The 15481-nt window shown below is 40.6% G+C and overlaps 1 protein-coding gene across 1 annotated transcript; it reads left to right on the top strand.

The window, feature by feature from the left end:
- Nucleotides 1-446: 446 nt before the first annotated feature.
- LOC311063857 (vacuolar protein sorting-associated protein 4A-like) lies at nt 447-1754 on the top strand (the record flags this gene model as incomplete). Its single annotated transcript, XM_084083469.1, has 1 exon — nt 447-1754. One exon carries the CDS (start codon nt 447-449, stop codon nt 1752-1754), a length of 1308 nt encoding a protein of 435 aa, XP_083939595.1.
- Nucleotides 1755-15481: the final 13727 nt, after the last annotated feature.

Here is a 15481-nt window from a genome sequence, read left to right as displayed (position 1 = left end):
CCCTAGGCTTAATAAAGGCAGGGTATGTGATAATGATGTGATAAAAGGACAGGAAATGATGATAAGCTCAACTGAACATGTCGCGTGGATGGTGTGGTAGAAGCTGAGGAGACACAGCACTGGAGTTGATATGGGCCATACATGGAGATCCCTGACGTCAGCGCAAATCACAGTACTAATTGGATTATTTATGACCAAATATGGACATGCCTGATGTGTAACAATCAGTAACTTATCAGTCACGGTCCACCCCCCGTGGACCATAAATGACGCCCCTGCCGCAAATCCAATATGGGCAATGGTTTGCGCTACGTCTGTGTTACGTCACGCTCATGTCACATCTGTCTCCTTACATAATAAACACTTTACCAGCTCATTTTCAAGACAAACACGCTGTTTGGCTGCCGTTAACACATTTTGGTCCACGGCAATAACGGTTAGATGAAATGACGTCGAAATTACAGAAGGCCATTGACCTCATCACCAGAGCCACAGAGGAGGACAAGGCAAATAACTACGAGGAGGCCTTGCGCCTCTACCAGCATGGCGTGGAGTACTTCCTGCACGCTATCAGATATGACATCAAATGTGACAAACAAAAGCATAGCATACGAGGGAAGTGCGAGCAGTACCTGGATCGAGCGGAGAAGCTAAAAGACTACCTTCAGAACAAAGACAAACAGAGCAGGAAACGTGTGAAGGAGGCACAGGGCAATGACAAGGATGACAGCGACAGTGGAGGGGAGGACCAAGAGAAGAAGAAACGGCAGGAGCAACTCATGGGCGCCATTGTAATGGAGAAACCCAACGTGAAATGGAACGATGTCGCCGGACTGGAGGGGGCCAAGGAGGCCCTGAAGGAAGCCGTAATCATGCCGATCAAATTTCCTCATCTCTTCACAGGCAAGCGTACTCCGTGGAGAGGCATCTTGCTGTTCGGCCCTCCGGGAACAGGGAAGTCGTACTTGGCCAAGGCTGTAGCCACAGAGGCCAACAACTCCACCTTCTTCTCCATATCCTCCTCAGACCTCGTGTCCAAGTGGCTGGGGGAGAGCGAGAAGCTGGTTAAGAACCTGTTTGATCTGGCTCGCCAGCACAAGCCTTCCATCATCTTCATAGACGAGGTGGACTCGATGTGCGGCTCCAGGAACGACAACGAGAGCGATGCCGCCCGCCGGATCAAAACCGAGTTCCTGGTACAGATGCAGGGCGTGGGGAACAACAGCGATGGGATCCTGGTGCTGGGGGCCACCAACATCCCCTGGGTCCTAGACGCCGCCATCCGCAGACGGTTCGAAAGGCGCATCCACATCCCTCTGCCCGAGGAGCCGGCCAGGTCCCAGATGTTCCGCCTGCACCTCGGCAACACGCCGCACAGCCTGAGTGACGACGACTTTCGGCAGCTGGCGCGCAAGACGGACGGCTACTCTGGAGCCGACATCAGCATCATCGTCCGAGATGCCCTTATGCAGCCCGTCAGGAAGGTCCAGTCTGCCACACACTTCAAAAGGGTGCGCGGTCCGTCCCCGAGGAACAACCAGGTGGTGGTGGATGACCTCTGGACGCCGTGCTCCCCCGGCGACCCCGAGGCCAGGGAGATGACCTGGAACGACGTGCAGAGTGACAAGTTACTGGAGCCCATAGTCCGCATGACCGACATGGACCACTCTCTGTCTACCACGCGCCCCACGGTCAACAATGAAGATCTGCTGAAGCTAAAGAAGTTCACAGAGGACTTTGGAATGGACGGTTGAGAGACAGTAGAGACATATTGTAGCAGCTACAGTGTAGTTGAAGACATCGCAAAACACAACTTTCTCTGAGAGAAAGTTAGACTGTCAGCTGACCTTTAGCTAATTATATTAGTGAATTGATGTGCAGCTCCAAATTGTCAGATTAGCAGTAGGTGTGTTGCTCTAATAATTCAAAACATGCCTACTGGTACAAATGAACGCTTGGGAAACTTTAATGAAACACCTCTATCTAGTGGTCATACAACAAAATGCCAGACTAGCAACTTGAAATGACCCGTGTTGCTCTTTAGTCTATAAAATGTGCTGTTTCAGCCAGTGGCGGCAAGATCTATGTGGGATAATAGCGTTATTTCTTCAGTAACTAAGTCGTTTAGTCTGGAAGATTTTTTTTTCACCATCTTGAGGTTTACTTGACACATCCACACTCAATATGCATGTGTTCTCCAATATAATTTAAATTGGTCAGAATGCTTTTACACTTTGTAAGTTACATTTACGTTTTCTTTCCAGTCTTTGGTGAGAGGAAGTCCTGAAAGAAACTGAAGGCCTTCAATACATTTAAAACTAAATGTAACCAAACAGCAGAATATGTTAAAGTCCAGAGGCACACAGAGAAGCAGGCAGATTAAGCAAGAGTTTAAGACGATTCATCGGTTTCTACTAGAGGAAGAGGAGGCTAGCATCATGGCCCTTAGGGATGAAAAGCAGAAAAAGAGTCAGATGATAGAGATTGAGGGTCTGAACAGAGAGACATTAACCATTTCAAACACAATCAGAGCCATAAAAGAGGAGCTGAGAGCTGAACACATCTCATTCCTGCTACAAGACCACAATGGAAAGGCTCCAGTTCACACTGCAGGGCCCACAGCTGGTCTCAGGAGCACTAATAGACATGGCCAAACAAGTGAGCAACCTGACCTTCCGAGTCTGGGACAAGATGAAGGACTTTGTCTCCTACAACTCCTGTCATAGTGGACCCAAGCATTGCCCATCCAGAACCCATTCTGTCATATATGATCATCTGACCAGTGTGCAGTGGAGAAAGACAGGAGCTTCCTGACAACCCAGAGAGTGCGTTATAATGATGTCCTGGATTCTGACAGCTTTCACTGATGGGATTTCACTCACAGCTGGGATGCTGAGGATGGACACGATGTACACTGAGATCTGGGTGGGTTTCAGTGGCGTAAAGTAACTAAGTAAATCTACTCAAGTACTAGTACTTAAGTACAATTTTGAGGTACTTTTACTACTGGAGTATTTCCAATTTTCAATACCTCTACTTCTGCTCCACTACATCTCAAAATATTGTACACATACTTTTACTCCACTACAATTATTTGAAAACTTTAGTTACTAGTTGCTTTGTAGATTTGGATTCTTATTACAAAACATAGGTTAACCACTTCAGATCTTTTTAAACTTTGGCTATTTGAAAATAAATAGCCAATCTACAAGCTCACAACGCGCTGTGAGCTTGTAGATCTGCTATTTTCAAAAGATTTTGTATACATTTTAGACATAATGATAACTTGTGAAACTGGTCATTCTGCATAAACTTTAAGTACATTTTGATGCCAATACTTTTATACTTTTACTCAAGTACATTTTGATTACCGGACTTTTACTTGTAACAGAGTATTATGTCTACATTGCAGTATTGATACTTTTACTTAATTTTAGTACTTTTTCCACCACTGAAGTTAGTATATGAATGTACATACATAGCAGTCTCCTCACTACAGGTCAATCACTGATCTCACAGTGAAGCAGAATCCATCGGGGGGTAATATATTCCTTATCCTGATAAATACTCACATTTACACATTCACACTCAAATTCAGAGAGAAAACACTTCACACTTTACACTGACTATACTGTCTCTCTGAAGAATTTACCATAATTCAATTGTCTAAGATGAATAATACTAATAAGGCAACAATAATGTACGATTATAATAATAATTATATTAATCGAAGATTAAATCAAGATATAAATGATGCCCTTATTTTCATTATTATTGTTATAATTATAATTATTATTATTTTCATTAACTTTCATTGATTTCATCAGTCATGTAATATCACTGCATTTTACTCACATCTCAACCGCTAGAGGGCGCTTTTGTGTTATATCAACAAATGTTTCCTTCATTGGTTTGGCAGTAAATCCAGCAGAGACACACATCACCTGTCTGTCGTCGTGTTTTATTATACACTACAGAAGTACTCAGATATTTTACTTTAAGTAAAAGTATCAGCACTGCAATGTAGAAATACTCATAAGTACTTTGAGTACTTACATACTGAAAGTAAAAGTACTCATTTTGCAGATGTCCCATTTCACAAGTTTCCAAATAAATGAATAGAAATGCTTTGAAAATAGCTGATCTACAAGCTCACAAGCATCGCGAGATCGGCTGTTTTCATACAGCCAAAGTTTAAATAGGGCTGAAGTGGTTAATGTATGCTTTGTAATAATAATCAAAATCTACAAAGTAACTAGTAGGCTAACTAAAGTTTTCAAATCAATGTAGTGGAGTAAAAGTAAAATATATGCCTCTGAGATGTACTGGACTTAAGTACAGTACTTGAGTAAATGTACTTAGTTATTTTACACAAATGTATGTTATTAAAACAAACTACCATGAGTTTATCAGATGTCAACAACCAAAATATGTGGTGTTGCATAGCTAGGAGTGTTGCTAGCCTTGGATCAAGACTATCATAGATGTATTTTATCGATTTGAAGGTATCAATGTAACCCAATTTAATAGGATTTCCTTCATTTCGCATAATAATGCATACTTGAAGTAGGTTAGTCTCCATACATGTTCACATAAGGGTTATTTTCCCTCACTGTGTTACTGTACGTGGTTCTTACTGTGGGTTTCGGCGGGGACCCCCAGTGGTTCCAGGGAGTCCCCAGCCAAATTGGTTAATATAACAAAATCAGTTATAACCACTTAAGTACATGTACTTACTTACTTTACACCACTGCAAAGCAGCCTGGGTACTGTAGGTCAATGTGTCTCCATGTAGAGGTCTTTTTTGATTGATTGAATACTTTATTAACAGTTTGCATTAAGTACAGAGGTACAGTTACAATAATGCTAAGGATAACACAAAAAGTCCTGAGAGCTTGTTTCCATTGTGGTCTTATGTATTCAATTCATCAAGACATATAAAGACATTCAATACAAGTAATCATCAATACTAGGAGAAATACAAGTATATTTACAGAAAAAACAGTGGGGGTTGATTTATTTTGTCAGCTAGAAGACTTGTCTAGGTCCAGTTGTAAATTGCAGACAGATGCTCTTTTATGTCGGTTTTGAAGGTCCATAGACCCCCAGGGTCCTAGAGGGGTTCTCAGGAATTACATGTACAATAAAATACAGTATAACTATAGGGAACGTACAAGAATGACTGTTTTGATCAGAGTTTCACTGTTATCTCTATAGCAGTAGTCCCGCCGGGGGCGCTGGGGGCGTGTCTTCTCCTCCGTGTCATCAGCGCCCATACCCTAGGTGGGGTTGGCGAAAGGGCCTACTCTGTAACCCTAACACTCTGCATGTTCTCCCTGTGTCTCTCAGGGTAGTTAATATCCTCACAAAAACATATAGTAATCCTGGTAACTATAACGCCTCCCCCATGACAGCCGGGGCGCCTGATGGAGGGGAAAGGAACTGGTTGGAATAACAAGAAGGTCAGTTGGCTCTCATGCATTGAAGGAGGCATGAGCTCGGCCCTGGCCTCCCTAGGCTGGTGAGGGGAGTGTAGTGCCCAGGATCACTCAGAAAATTGTCACCGGGTGAAAAATAAGAGTTACAAAATCGTGGGATAAGAAAAATTATAAATAAAAGAGCAAATATACATACATACATTTGAGTCCACTAATGCTAGTGGCACCGAAAAGGTGTGGGCTGAAGCCGAGGCTTATTTTGCCTACCCTTTTTTAAACAACTTATATAGGTTTAGAAAAAAAAATAAAAATGTAGTAACACATTTTCAAACATTGGTTTAACTAAGCTAAATACTTCGGATAAATTGATGGAATAAAAAATAAATCTAAGCAAACATTGGTTTAACAAAACTACTGTAAGACAAATCTAAGCAAAACACTTTTACATATCACTATTCGAAACAAAAGTAACAAAAGTTTCAAAACAAAACGAAATATCAGTTTCAAACACTGATGTAACAAAACTGAAAGCATTGGATAATTCAAAAGGAGCCAAGCGAGAGACTGTCCAAGAACAGAGAGACTTACAATTTGTTTTTATGGTTCACCATACTATGTGGCTTTTTGACCACAGAATATGGCTCCATTTCTACACACAGATGCACCTTCGATGCTTCACCAATCACCATACCATACTCTGTGGCTAATTGGTCACAGAATATGGTTCTAGCTCCACACACAGATTTTCATCCACATACATACACACCTAAGCATATACTGTACACCCATATCATGCTTACACACTTAAACACATACATACAGTACATACTGTACACTCACACGAGCACGTAACTATGTCAAAAGAGAAGCACATTATACATACACATTACTTATATTTCGTACATATACACAATTCATTTGTCCAAAGCTGGTGCCAAGTTTAGGTTACTCCTCAATAATTGATGCATTAATCCCTGTATTAAGTCAACTTTGTCGACTGTACATCGATATTTTGAATTATTACTAACTATATATATCTACAGTACATAGAAAGTAAAGGAATGTATTAAATAATATTCATAACAGACCAAATCATGTCTAACTAGAAAGGTACACTACTCAGAGCGCAAATCTCCGCCAGGCTGATATGCCAGCTTCCTTCAGAGGACCCCCCCCCCACCCCGCCTACCTACCTGTCGAAGCTAATTACTAATGTTTAACTCGATAACGCTAGAACACTAAGCTGCACTTTCATCAACGAAGTTAAAGGGATAGTTCACCCAAAAACAATCATTTTTTTCTATCGATTATTCATCACATGGAGACTTGAATTCATGGTGATTTCTTGTTTTTTGTCGCATTCCTAAGCCAATAATTGGCGTCTCTGGTAGGAGACACAAAGTGTCAACTTTGATTCTCCTACCGGAGACGTTAGCATCTTTCCGCCGGTCATCAAATTATTGGCACAGGAATGCAACAAAAACAAAGAAATCTCCATGAATTCAAGGCTTCATGGGATGTGTAATTGATAGAAAACAAGTACTTTTTGGGGTGAACTATCCCTTTAAGAGAAACTTCACTTCTCACAGATCCAGTTGAATTTTGTATCGTAACATATCATATTTCTCCATCCTTCTCCATAAAAGTTTCCATAGAATACACAATTCCGTTCTATTGTATAGTTACCAGGATATCCACTGGCCCAGTACCTGTAGAGTAAACAACAACATGTTAACCTCATCCACTCAGTCATTCACATACAGAGACTTTGATAGAATTATAATAGAACCACTAATAAAATGTCTCACTGTGTTGTCAGTGGTGTCCCATCCACCCAAGTCCATTTCTCCTCAGTCTTTTTCAGACCGATCCAAGAATTTCCACGACCGCCCAATCGTCCGATGAATTCCTGATTATTTGACAATGATTGAACCATAATTATATTACACACACACACACACACACACACACACACACACACACACACACACACACACACACACACACACACACACACACACACACACACACACACACACACACACACACACACACACACACACACACACACACACACACACACACACACACACACACACACACACACTAACCTGTTCTTCTTCACTGTTAATGACCACCAGATCTGCTCCTGTCTTCAGACACTGATCTCTACTTTCATCCCAGGTTTTACTCTCAGTAGATCTGGAATAACAGCTGCATCCAAACTTCTTCCATCCACTGGAACACGACTTGTCTAAACATCCAACACACGTTTTATTGATTCAATGCACTGATAATCAATTCTAATATATACTCTAATTATGAAATACTAAACCTGAGTAAGAAATGACCTGAGAGCATAATGATGAGGTTTTAGATTTACTAACCAAAATATGGTGATGGTGATAAACCAACAGTGATAATGTTTTAATCTATGTTTACCACTACATCTCTGGCTGACAATAATTAAAATATTAATGATAATCATACACTAATTAGATTCCTTCCAAAATGTTTATGAACTCTCTCACCTGCACCTTTAAGATGCTTTACTTCTCTTTGTAGCTGCTCTCTCTCCATGGTCAGGTTGTGGTAGTTGATCTCCAACAGGTTTTTCTCTACAGTCAAGTTGTCATATTTGGTCAGAAGCAGGTTTCTCTCCATCATCAGGTTCTTCAGTAACTGCTCATTGGCTGGGTTACCTGCAAAGGACAAAAAAATAGTGATTTTCTCAAGCTTTTAGCTAAGTTTCAAGTGTGTAGTTTTTGTAATTATTTTTTTATTTTGAATAATGTGGATAATAATGTATTTCTTTTGTCATTGTTGATCTTTGCATTTTCCATTTTTATTTCAAAACACAGTAAGTCTATATGAAAGTGCACATAAGTGGAATATAAATCGATTTAATTTGACTTGACCAGTTTGTAAAAACCAGGCTAATACATTTGTGTATAAACAGATGCTACCGTATGGTTGATATGAGTTTAGGTTGTAACATATAACTTTACACATTTATGGATTGACATGTAACACATATGCATGTACTATATACTGTAGGCTATGTCACAGGGACTAATCTCTTCTTTTCTTTTGTTGTACATAGTATTATACGTATGTATATATGTATGTATATATATATATATATATATATATATATGTATATATATATATATAGATATATATATATATTCTTGCTGTTTTATTTTTATTTTCTTTGTGTAATGATATTCGAACTGTGATGCCACTATATATGTCTATGAATTGAATACCAAGGCCCTCATTGGAAACAAGTCCGCAAGGACTTTTATGAACGGACCTGTTAGACAAAGTATGTTAAATGTAAATGTGATGTTTTACATTTTTTTGCCTAATAAAATATTCAATCAATCAATCAATCTCCAATCCAACCCTTGAGTGCCAAGCAGGGAGGGATTGGGTCCCATTTATATAGTCATAGTATGACCCGGATTGAACCCCAACCTCCCAGTCTCAAGGCGGACACTATAACCACAAGGCCTCTGAGCTGCCCATAAGGGACATCATATTTACAACAATTTTATTGTAAGTGCATGGATTTGACCTTTGACCTCCTGGTACTCACATTGCAGGCTCTTGTCTATGGTTCTCACTGCCAGGAGGAGAAACAACGCTGTGAGACACACTGCAGCTGCTCTGAAGGTTCTTCTATCTATGATGATAGCTCTCTGGGCACCTGGAGGAGATTCATACGATACAGTTCAACTTTAATATGACAATCAGCTTCAATGTTTCATTTCAAAGAACACAGAGTGAATAGTATTATAATATAATATAATATTATTAGTGATTTGGTGCAATGGACTCCCCTTCTCCCCTTCATCTTCAATTTATGCAGTAAAGTCCATTATGTTTGATGTACAATAATGTAGTTCAACTAAGCTTACAACATGCAAGAGTGACTTTCTCAAAGAAACACACGAGAAAATGTCCCTCCCTTTTTTGTGGTGTTGTGTTTTTTATAAAGTGAACCCTGGGGAAGACCATTTGCTGCATGTCACACACTTACTCTCTCTCTCTCCATGTTTCCTGTCTCTCTACCCTACTGCCAACTTCACTTTTATGGCTGGTAGATACAATCAATCAATCAATCAATCAATCAATCAATCAATCAATCAATCAACCAATCAATCAATGAATAAATAACATCAAGAAATGAGAGGAGAAATAAAATGCTGGTGAAGGCCTGATTAGCCTGAAACACGTCGGTTTGTCATAACTGCTGCTGCGTTAAATACAATAATTCAAAGAAAATTCACCTTGTGAGAGTGGACTGTTTCTATAGGAGAAATAAAACGCAGAAGGAACAGGCTCTAACACAATGTCTCTTTTGGTCCAACATGGTGGCCTGTCCTTGTAACCAACTAACTACTAAATACTGGGTAGTAATGATGTGAGAAGAGAGACAAACGCTGTAAATGTGTACCTGTGTAACATTCACTGTCCATGTTATATATTATGTTTATAATAACTGTTGGGGCACAGAAGGGGCCCTTCTGTTCTAACCACCTTGAATTAGCACTCACGCCACAAATGTGTTTTGTTGTGAGCTTGTAAATCGTTTTTATTTTTTCAGAAAATACATATATACCGGTATGTAGTGGCTCAGTATGTGTGGCACTAGTGTTCATGCAGACCTACTAATCTAATAGTTTTAAAATGTGTAGCACACTGACAGTGCAGGCTTAACAGAAGAGCTTTAGGAGAAAGTGAAAGAAGACTGAAGTGTCAATTTCCCACGCTGCGAGAGAAGCAACCAGGTCTGTGAAAACAAGCCACGGCCATTTGAAAATAGCCAATCTATGAGCTTGTAGATCTGCTATTTTCAAAAGAAGAAAAAGATTATCTTTAAAAAAAATAGGTAATTTTGGATGGGGGGGGGGGGGCGGTCCCTGGCACAAAATATTTTCAGATGGGGGTCTGTGGACAAATACATATTAATCTGGGGGTCCTTGCCATGAAAATGATAGAGAACCACTAGTTTAAACAACATTAGGAAAGCCCAAATAAGCAACTACACTCACCCAAAAAAATGCAACCCGCAATTACCAATATTAACACGCAACTTTACAGAAAAATAAGCCCAAAGTGCCTTATAGTAAGCGGACATGGCAACACTGCAGCTCAGAGCAGTGAGGGAGCCCACAGTTTCCTCGCCTCTTCTGCCTTCCTCCACGTTATTAGCCTACGGTAGGTAGACGGTAGACTGCCTATACCGCCTACCCTCATCACTGGAGCTGTTGGGGGGGCACAGGTGCTGCAGCAGCCACTGGGCTCCGCCAACCTTCGGTCAACTCAACTGTCATTGCATCTCTGTATTGTATGTGTTTATTATTTTTATTATACTGACGGCACGGGTGGGCGGCCGTGGCCCCCAAATGACTCTGGGCCCAAAATGACTCTGGGCCCCCACGGTAGTTACGCCCCTGATATATAATATCTGTGTACCTGTGTAACAACCACTGCAACAGTTTGAGTAAGTATACTGTAGGTTTTTTAGCTTTGCTCCTTGTCACTCCCAGTCTCTCTCTCCCTGTTTCCTGTCATTCTCTACTATATGCTATCATGCAGAAAAGCCCCCAAAAACATCTTGAAAGAAAACGTTACATTTCATTTAATGGAAACGTTAAATGAAATAAAATAAATACATGAATACCTTGATCTCCGGAGCCTTGGTCTGCCTCTATGTTGACGTACACTCTGTCCTCCTCTTCTGTCTCCTCCTGCATCTCAACCCTGGCCCTGACTCCTCTGTTGTACCGCACACGCTGTGATGGGCCTGGATGACCAGAAACATCTGGATGACCAGAAACATCTGCAGACATCTTAAAGGGGAAATCCACCCATTTTCAATATTTAACTATGTCATTAATATAGCATAAAGGAGTTGTGTGGAAATAAGAAAAAAGTTCCCCCCTTTCTGTGTTGCCTTGAACTGGAGGATTGATTGTGGGTTTAACATTGCAAATTACAACATGATGAGTCATCACGTTGTAATTTGCAATGTTAAACTCACAATCAATCCTCCAGTTCAAGGCAAAAAGAAAAGGGGGGAACTTTTTTCTTATTTCCACACAACTCCTTTATGCTATATTAATGACATAGTTAAATATTGAAAATGGGTGGATTTCCCCTTTAAGGAACAGTACAAAAACATGAATTAAGTATTAATAATGTACATATCAATATTAGCCTTTTAGTTGATTACAATACAATTCCCTATATTTCTAAATATATGTAAATGTAATGTTACTCACTTTGTCCTACTTTGGGCTTCACTGCTGCAGAACGGACTGATCTGCTGTCTGACTTTAACACCGTCCAACCAAAGCACGAACTTTTAGAGACACGTGAACGTGCATTCACGTGCATGTGGACGTGCATGCGGACGTGCATGTGGATGTGCACACCAACACACAACGGTGCAGAATAACCAATAGACTCTTTACCACAGAATGTATTCCGATAGACGTGGTCACGTGGTGCTGACTTGACAAACAGCGTAGGAACTCTGCTGTAGATGAGTTAGACAATAAAGTCATTATCAAAGATATTATATTATATATATATATATATATATATATATATATTAAAGTTGTACATTTATTTGTGTTCATGATAGTGGTGACCCTGGTATTGTATAAATAACAATGATAGCTAGCAATGTGTGATTGATTGATGAAACAATAAAATGAGCATGGTAGTCTGTGGTCAATAAGACCTTGTCTGCTTCTAAACTCAGGATATCAGTAGCAACGAGGAAGAACAAGACATAAACCCACAAACACCCACCCACACACACCAAGCACGCACACACACACACACACACACACACACTCACACACACACACACACACACACACACACACACACACACACACACACACACACACACACACACACACACACACACACACACACACACACACACACACACACACACACACACACACACACAGAGTGTGTGTGTGTGTGTGTGTGTGTGTGTGTGTGTGTGTGTGTGTGTGTGTGTGTGTGTGTGTGTGTGTGTGTGTGTGTGGGTGTGTGTCTGTCTGACCGACACATATTCACAATATACCATCTACAATATCGATACATCATGAAAAACCAAACCAATATACATATCTTTTTATCTACAAAAAAATCTATTTTCACAAAAGAATGATCACATCTCAGGAACCACACATTTAGAAGAAGCTTGTAGTGCTGCTGAAGCAACTTTTTAAAGCATATATATATATATATATATATATATATATATATATATATATATATTAAAGTTGTACATTTATTTGTGTTCATGATTGTGGTGACACTGGTATTGTATAAATAACAATGATAGCTAGCAATGTGTGATTGATTGATGAAACAATAAAATGAGCATGGTAGGCTGTGGTCAATAAGACCTTGTCTGCTTCTAAACTCAGGAAATCAGTAGCAACGAGGAAGAACAAGACATAAACCCACAAACACCCACCCACACACACCAAGCACGCACACGCACACACACACACGCACACACACACACACACACACACACACACACACACACACACACACACACACACACACACACACACACACACACACACACACACACACACACACACACACACACACACACACACACACTCTGTCTGTGTTTTGTTAACACGTGTGTGTGTGTGTGTGTGTGTGTGTGTGTGTGTGTGTGTGTGTGTGTGTGTGTGTGTGTGTGTGTGTGTGTGTGTGTGTGTGTGTGCGTGTGTCTGACTGACACATATTCACAATATACCATCTACATTCTACAATATCGATACATCATGAAAAACCAATATACATATCTTTTTATCTACAAAAAAATCTATTTTCACAAAAGAATGATCACATCTCAGGAACCACACATTTAGAAGAAGCTTGTAGTGCTGCTGAAGCAGCTTTTTAAGCAGACAGGCTCTATTAGCAAAACAAAATTAGAAAAACAGCAGGGGTTAATTTCTTTTGGCAGCTAGAAGACTAGTCTAGGTCCAGTTGTAAATTGCAGACACACAGACCCTCTTCTACACAGCTAGACTACTGCTCCCTGTACACAACATATTTTTAACGAAAATAGCACATCTAGTTTAAGAGACTTCATCAGTTCCTACAATATGAGGAGGAGGCCAGGATCGCCGCTCTGTGGGAGGAAGAGGTGGAGAAGAGTCAGAAGATAAAGGAGAGGATTGAGGGGCTGATCACAGACATGGCCACCCTCTTAAACACGATCCAAGCCACAGAGGAACAGCTGATGGCCGATGTCCATGTCTCTTTGCTCCAGAACCACAACGCCACGGTGAGTGCAGCGCACCCTGCCCGAGTATTGACGTGCAACAACCGCAGTGACAGAGCATAGCTCTGCCTTGCCGGTCTTCAAACATACAATTTGCTACAGTTTTACACGTAATTTTCACCTGTCACAACTCACGATGAAGATTGTAGTCAATAAAAGGAGTAAGGCGCTCGCTTCATGGCTCGTGAAAACTAGTTTGGCTGTCTGTTTAAATTTCGTTAACATACTGGCTGTATACAACATGTTGTGGGAACAGAACAGCAATGAATTACACTGATAATTCATTCATTTAATGCTCTATTTTTACCCTGTCTCTCTCTTGAACTGTCTTTCAGAACAAAAGAGTTATTGGAGTCCTTTGAAAGGACAATCCCTCAGTTTGTGGCTGGCGATTTGAAGGTATCGATGTAACTCAACTTTTTATAATAGCATCATGTGTAAACAAACAAAAAAATATATATTAATTTACACAACACTGATATCTAGTCGCGGTCCCTGTATCATCTCTCTCAGCTAAGGGGTCCTTGTTGACATTTAAGAGATATGTTCCTCCCTTGACACATGACAGCTTTTCGACGGCTGATACCTTGGCTGTAGGAAACAGACTTTACCGGTGGTTCACAACCTTTTTATTTCCATTTAAAAGAAAATGAAAGGGGGATAAAAAAAGGTTAAAGTGGTTTAACCAATTTTGATGATCAAATCAAATCAAACCAAACTTTATTTATATAGCACATCTACAACAGCCGAGCTGACCAAAGTGCTGTACATGGTCAAAACAAAAACTATTAATCAAAACAAAAGAAAAACATCCAAACAATTCAACAAAATCAATTCAAAGCATCAAAACTAAAGAAAAACATCCAAACAATTCAACAAAAACAGTTCAAAGCATCAAAACAAAAGAAAAACATCCAAACAATTCAATAAAAACAATTCAAAGCATCAAAACAAAAGAAAAACATCATAACAATCAACAAAAACAATTCAAAGCATCAAAACACGAGAAAAACATCAGCGGATGAAATGCATTAACACGTAGCAAGAGGTGCAAAGTTAAAAACAAATTAGGTAAACTCAAATGCAGTTAAAGCCAGGGAGAACAGATGGGTTTTAAGTAGGGCTTTGAAAACCCCAATTGACTGGGCAGATCTGATGGGGAGAGGCAGACTATTCGCGTCTGGGGGCCACAGCCGCAAATGCACGGTCACCTGTGCTCTTTTTATTAGGTATGTTAACTAATTTTGCTGCGGACCCCCTAGAACCCCCCCCCCCCACCCCCCAGGACCCCTGGGGGTCCCCCGGACGCAATTTTGAGAACCACTAGCTGTAGTGAAGTGAAAGGATTTTTTTCTTTCTTTTCCACTTGCCAGCTTCATGGAGGTGTGTGAGCACATCACCAGTTAGAGCAAGCTGCAGTTCACTCACTAGGTGAGTTCTACAAGTGACCACCTGGTGGCAGTAGTGATCCACACACCTCATACTTCCATTCAGTGTTTTTAAATTAGAGTTCTTGCTGTGTGTGTGTGTGTGTGTGTGTGTGTGTGTGTGTGTGTGTGTGTGTGTGTGTGTGTGTGTGTGTGTGTGTGTGTGTGTGTGTGTGTGTGTGTGTGTGTGTGTGCATGCGTGCGTGCGTGCGTGCGTGCGTGCGTGCGTGCGTGCGTGGGGGGGGGGGGGGGTTATAGAGGGAGTGAAGTGT

Source organism: Gymnoscopelus microlampas (genome assembly GCF_963454915.1).
Source record: "Gymnoscopelus microlampas genome assembly, chromosome: 16".
In the NCBI taxonomy this organism is placed as follows: domain Eukaryota; kingdom Metazoa; phylum Chordata; class Actinopteri; order Myctophiformes; family Myctophidae; genus Gymnoscopelus; species Gymnoscopelus microlampas.
This window is presented reverse-complemented; position numbering and strand designations above follow the sequence as displayed.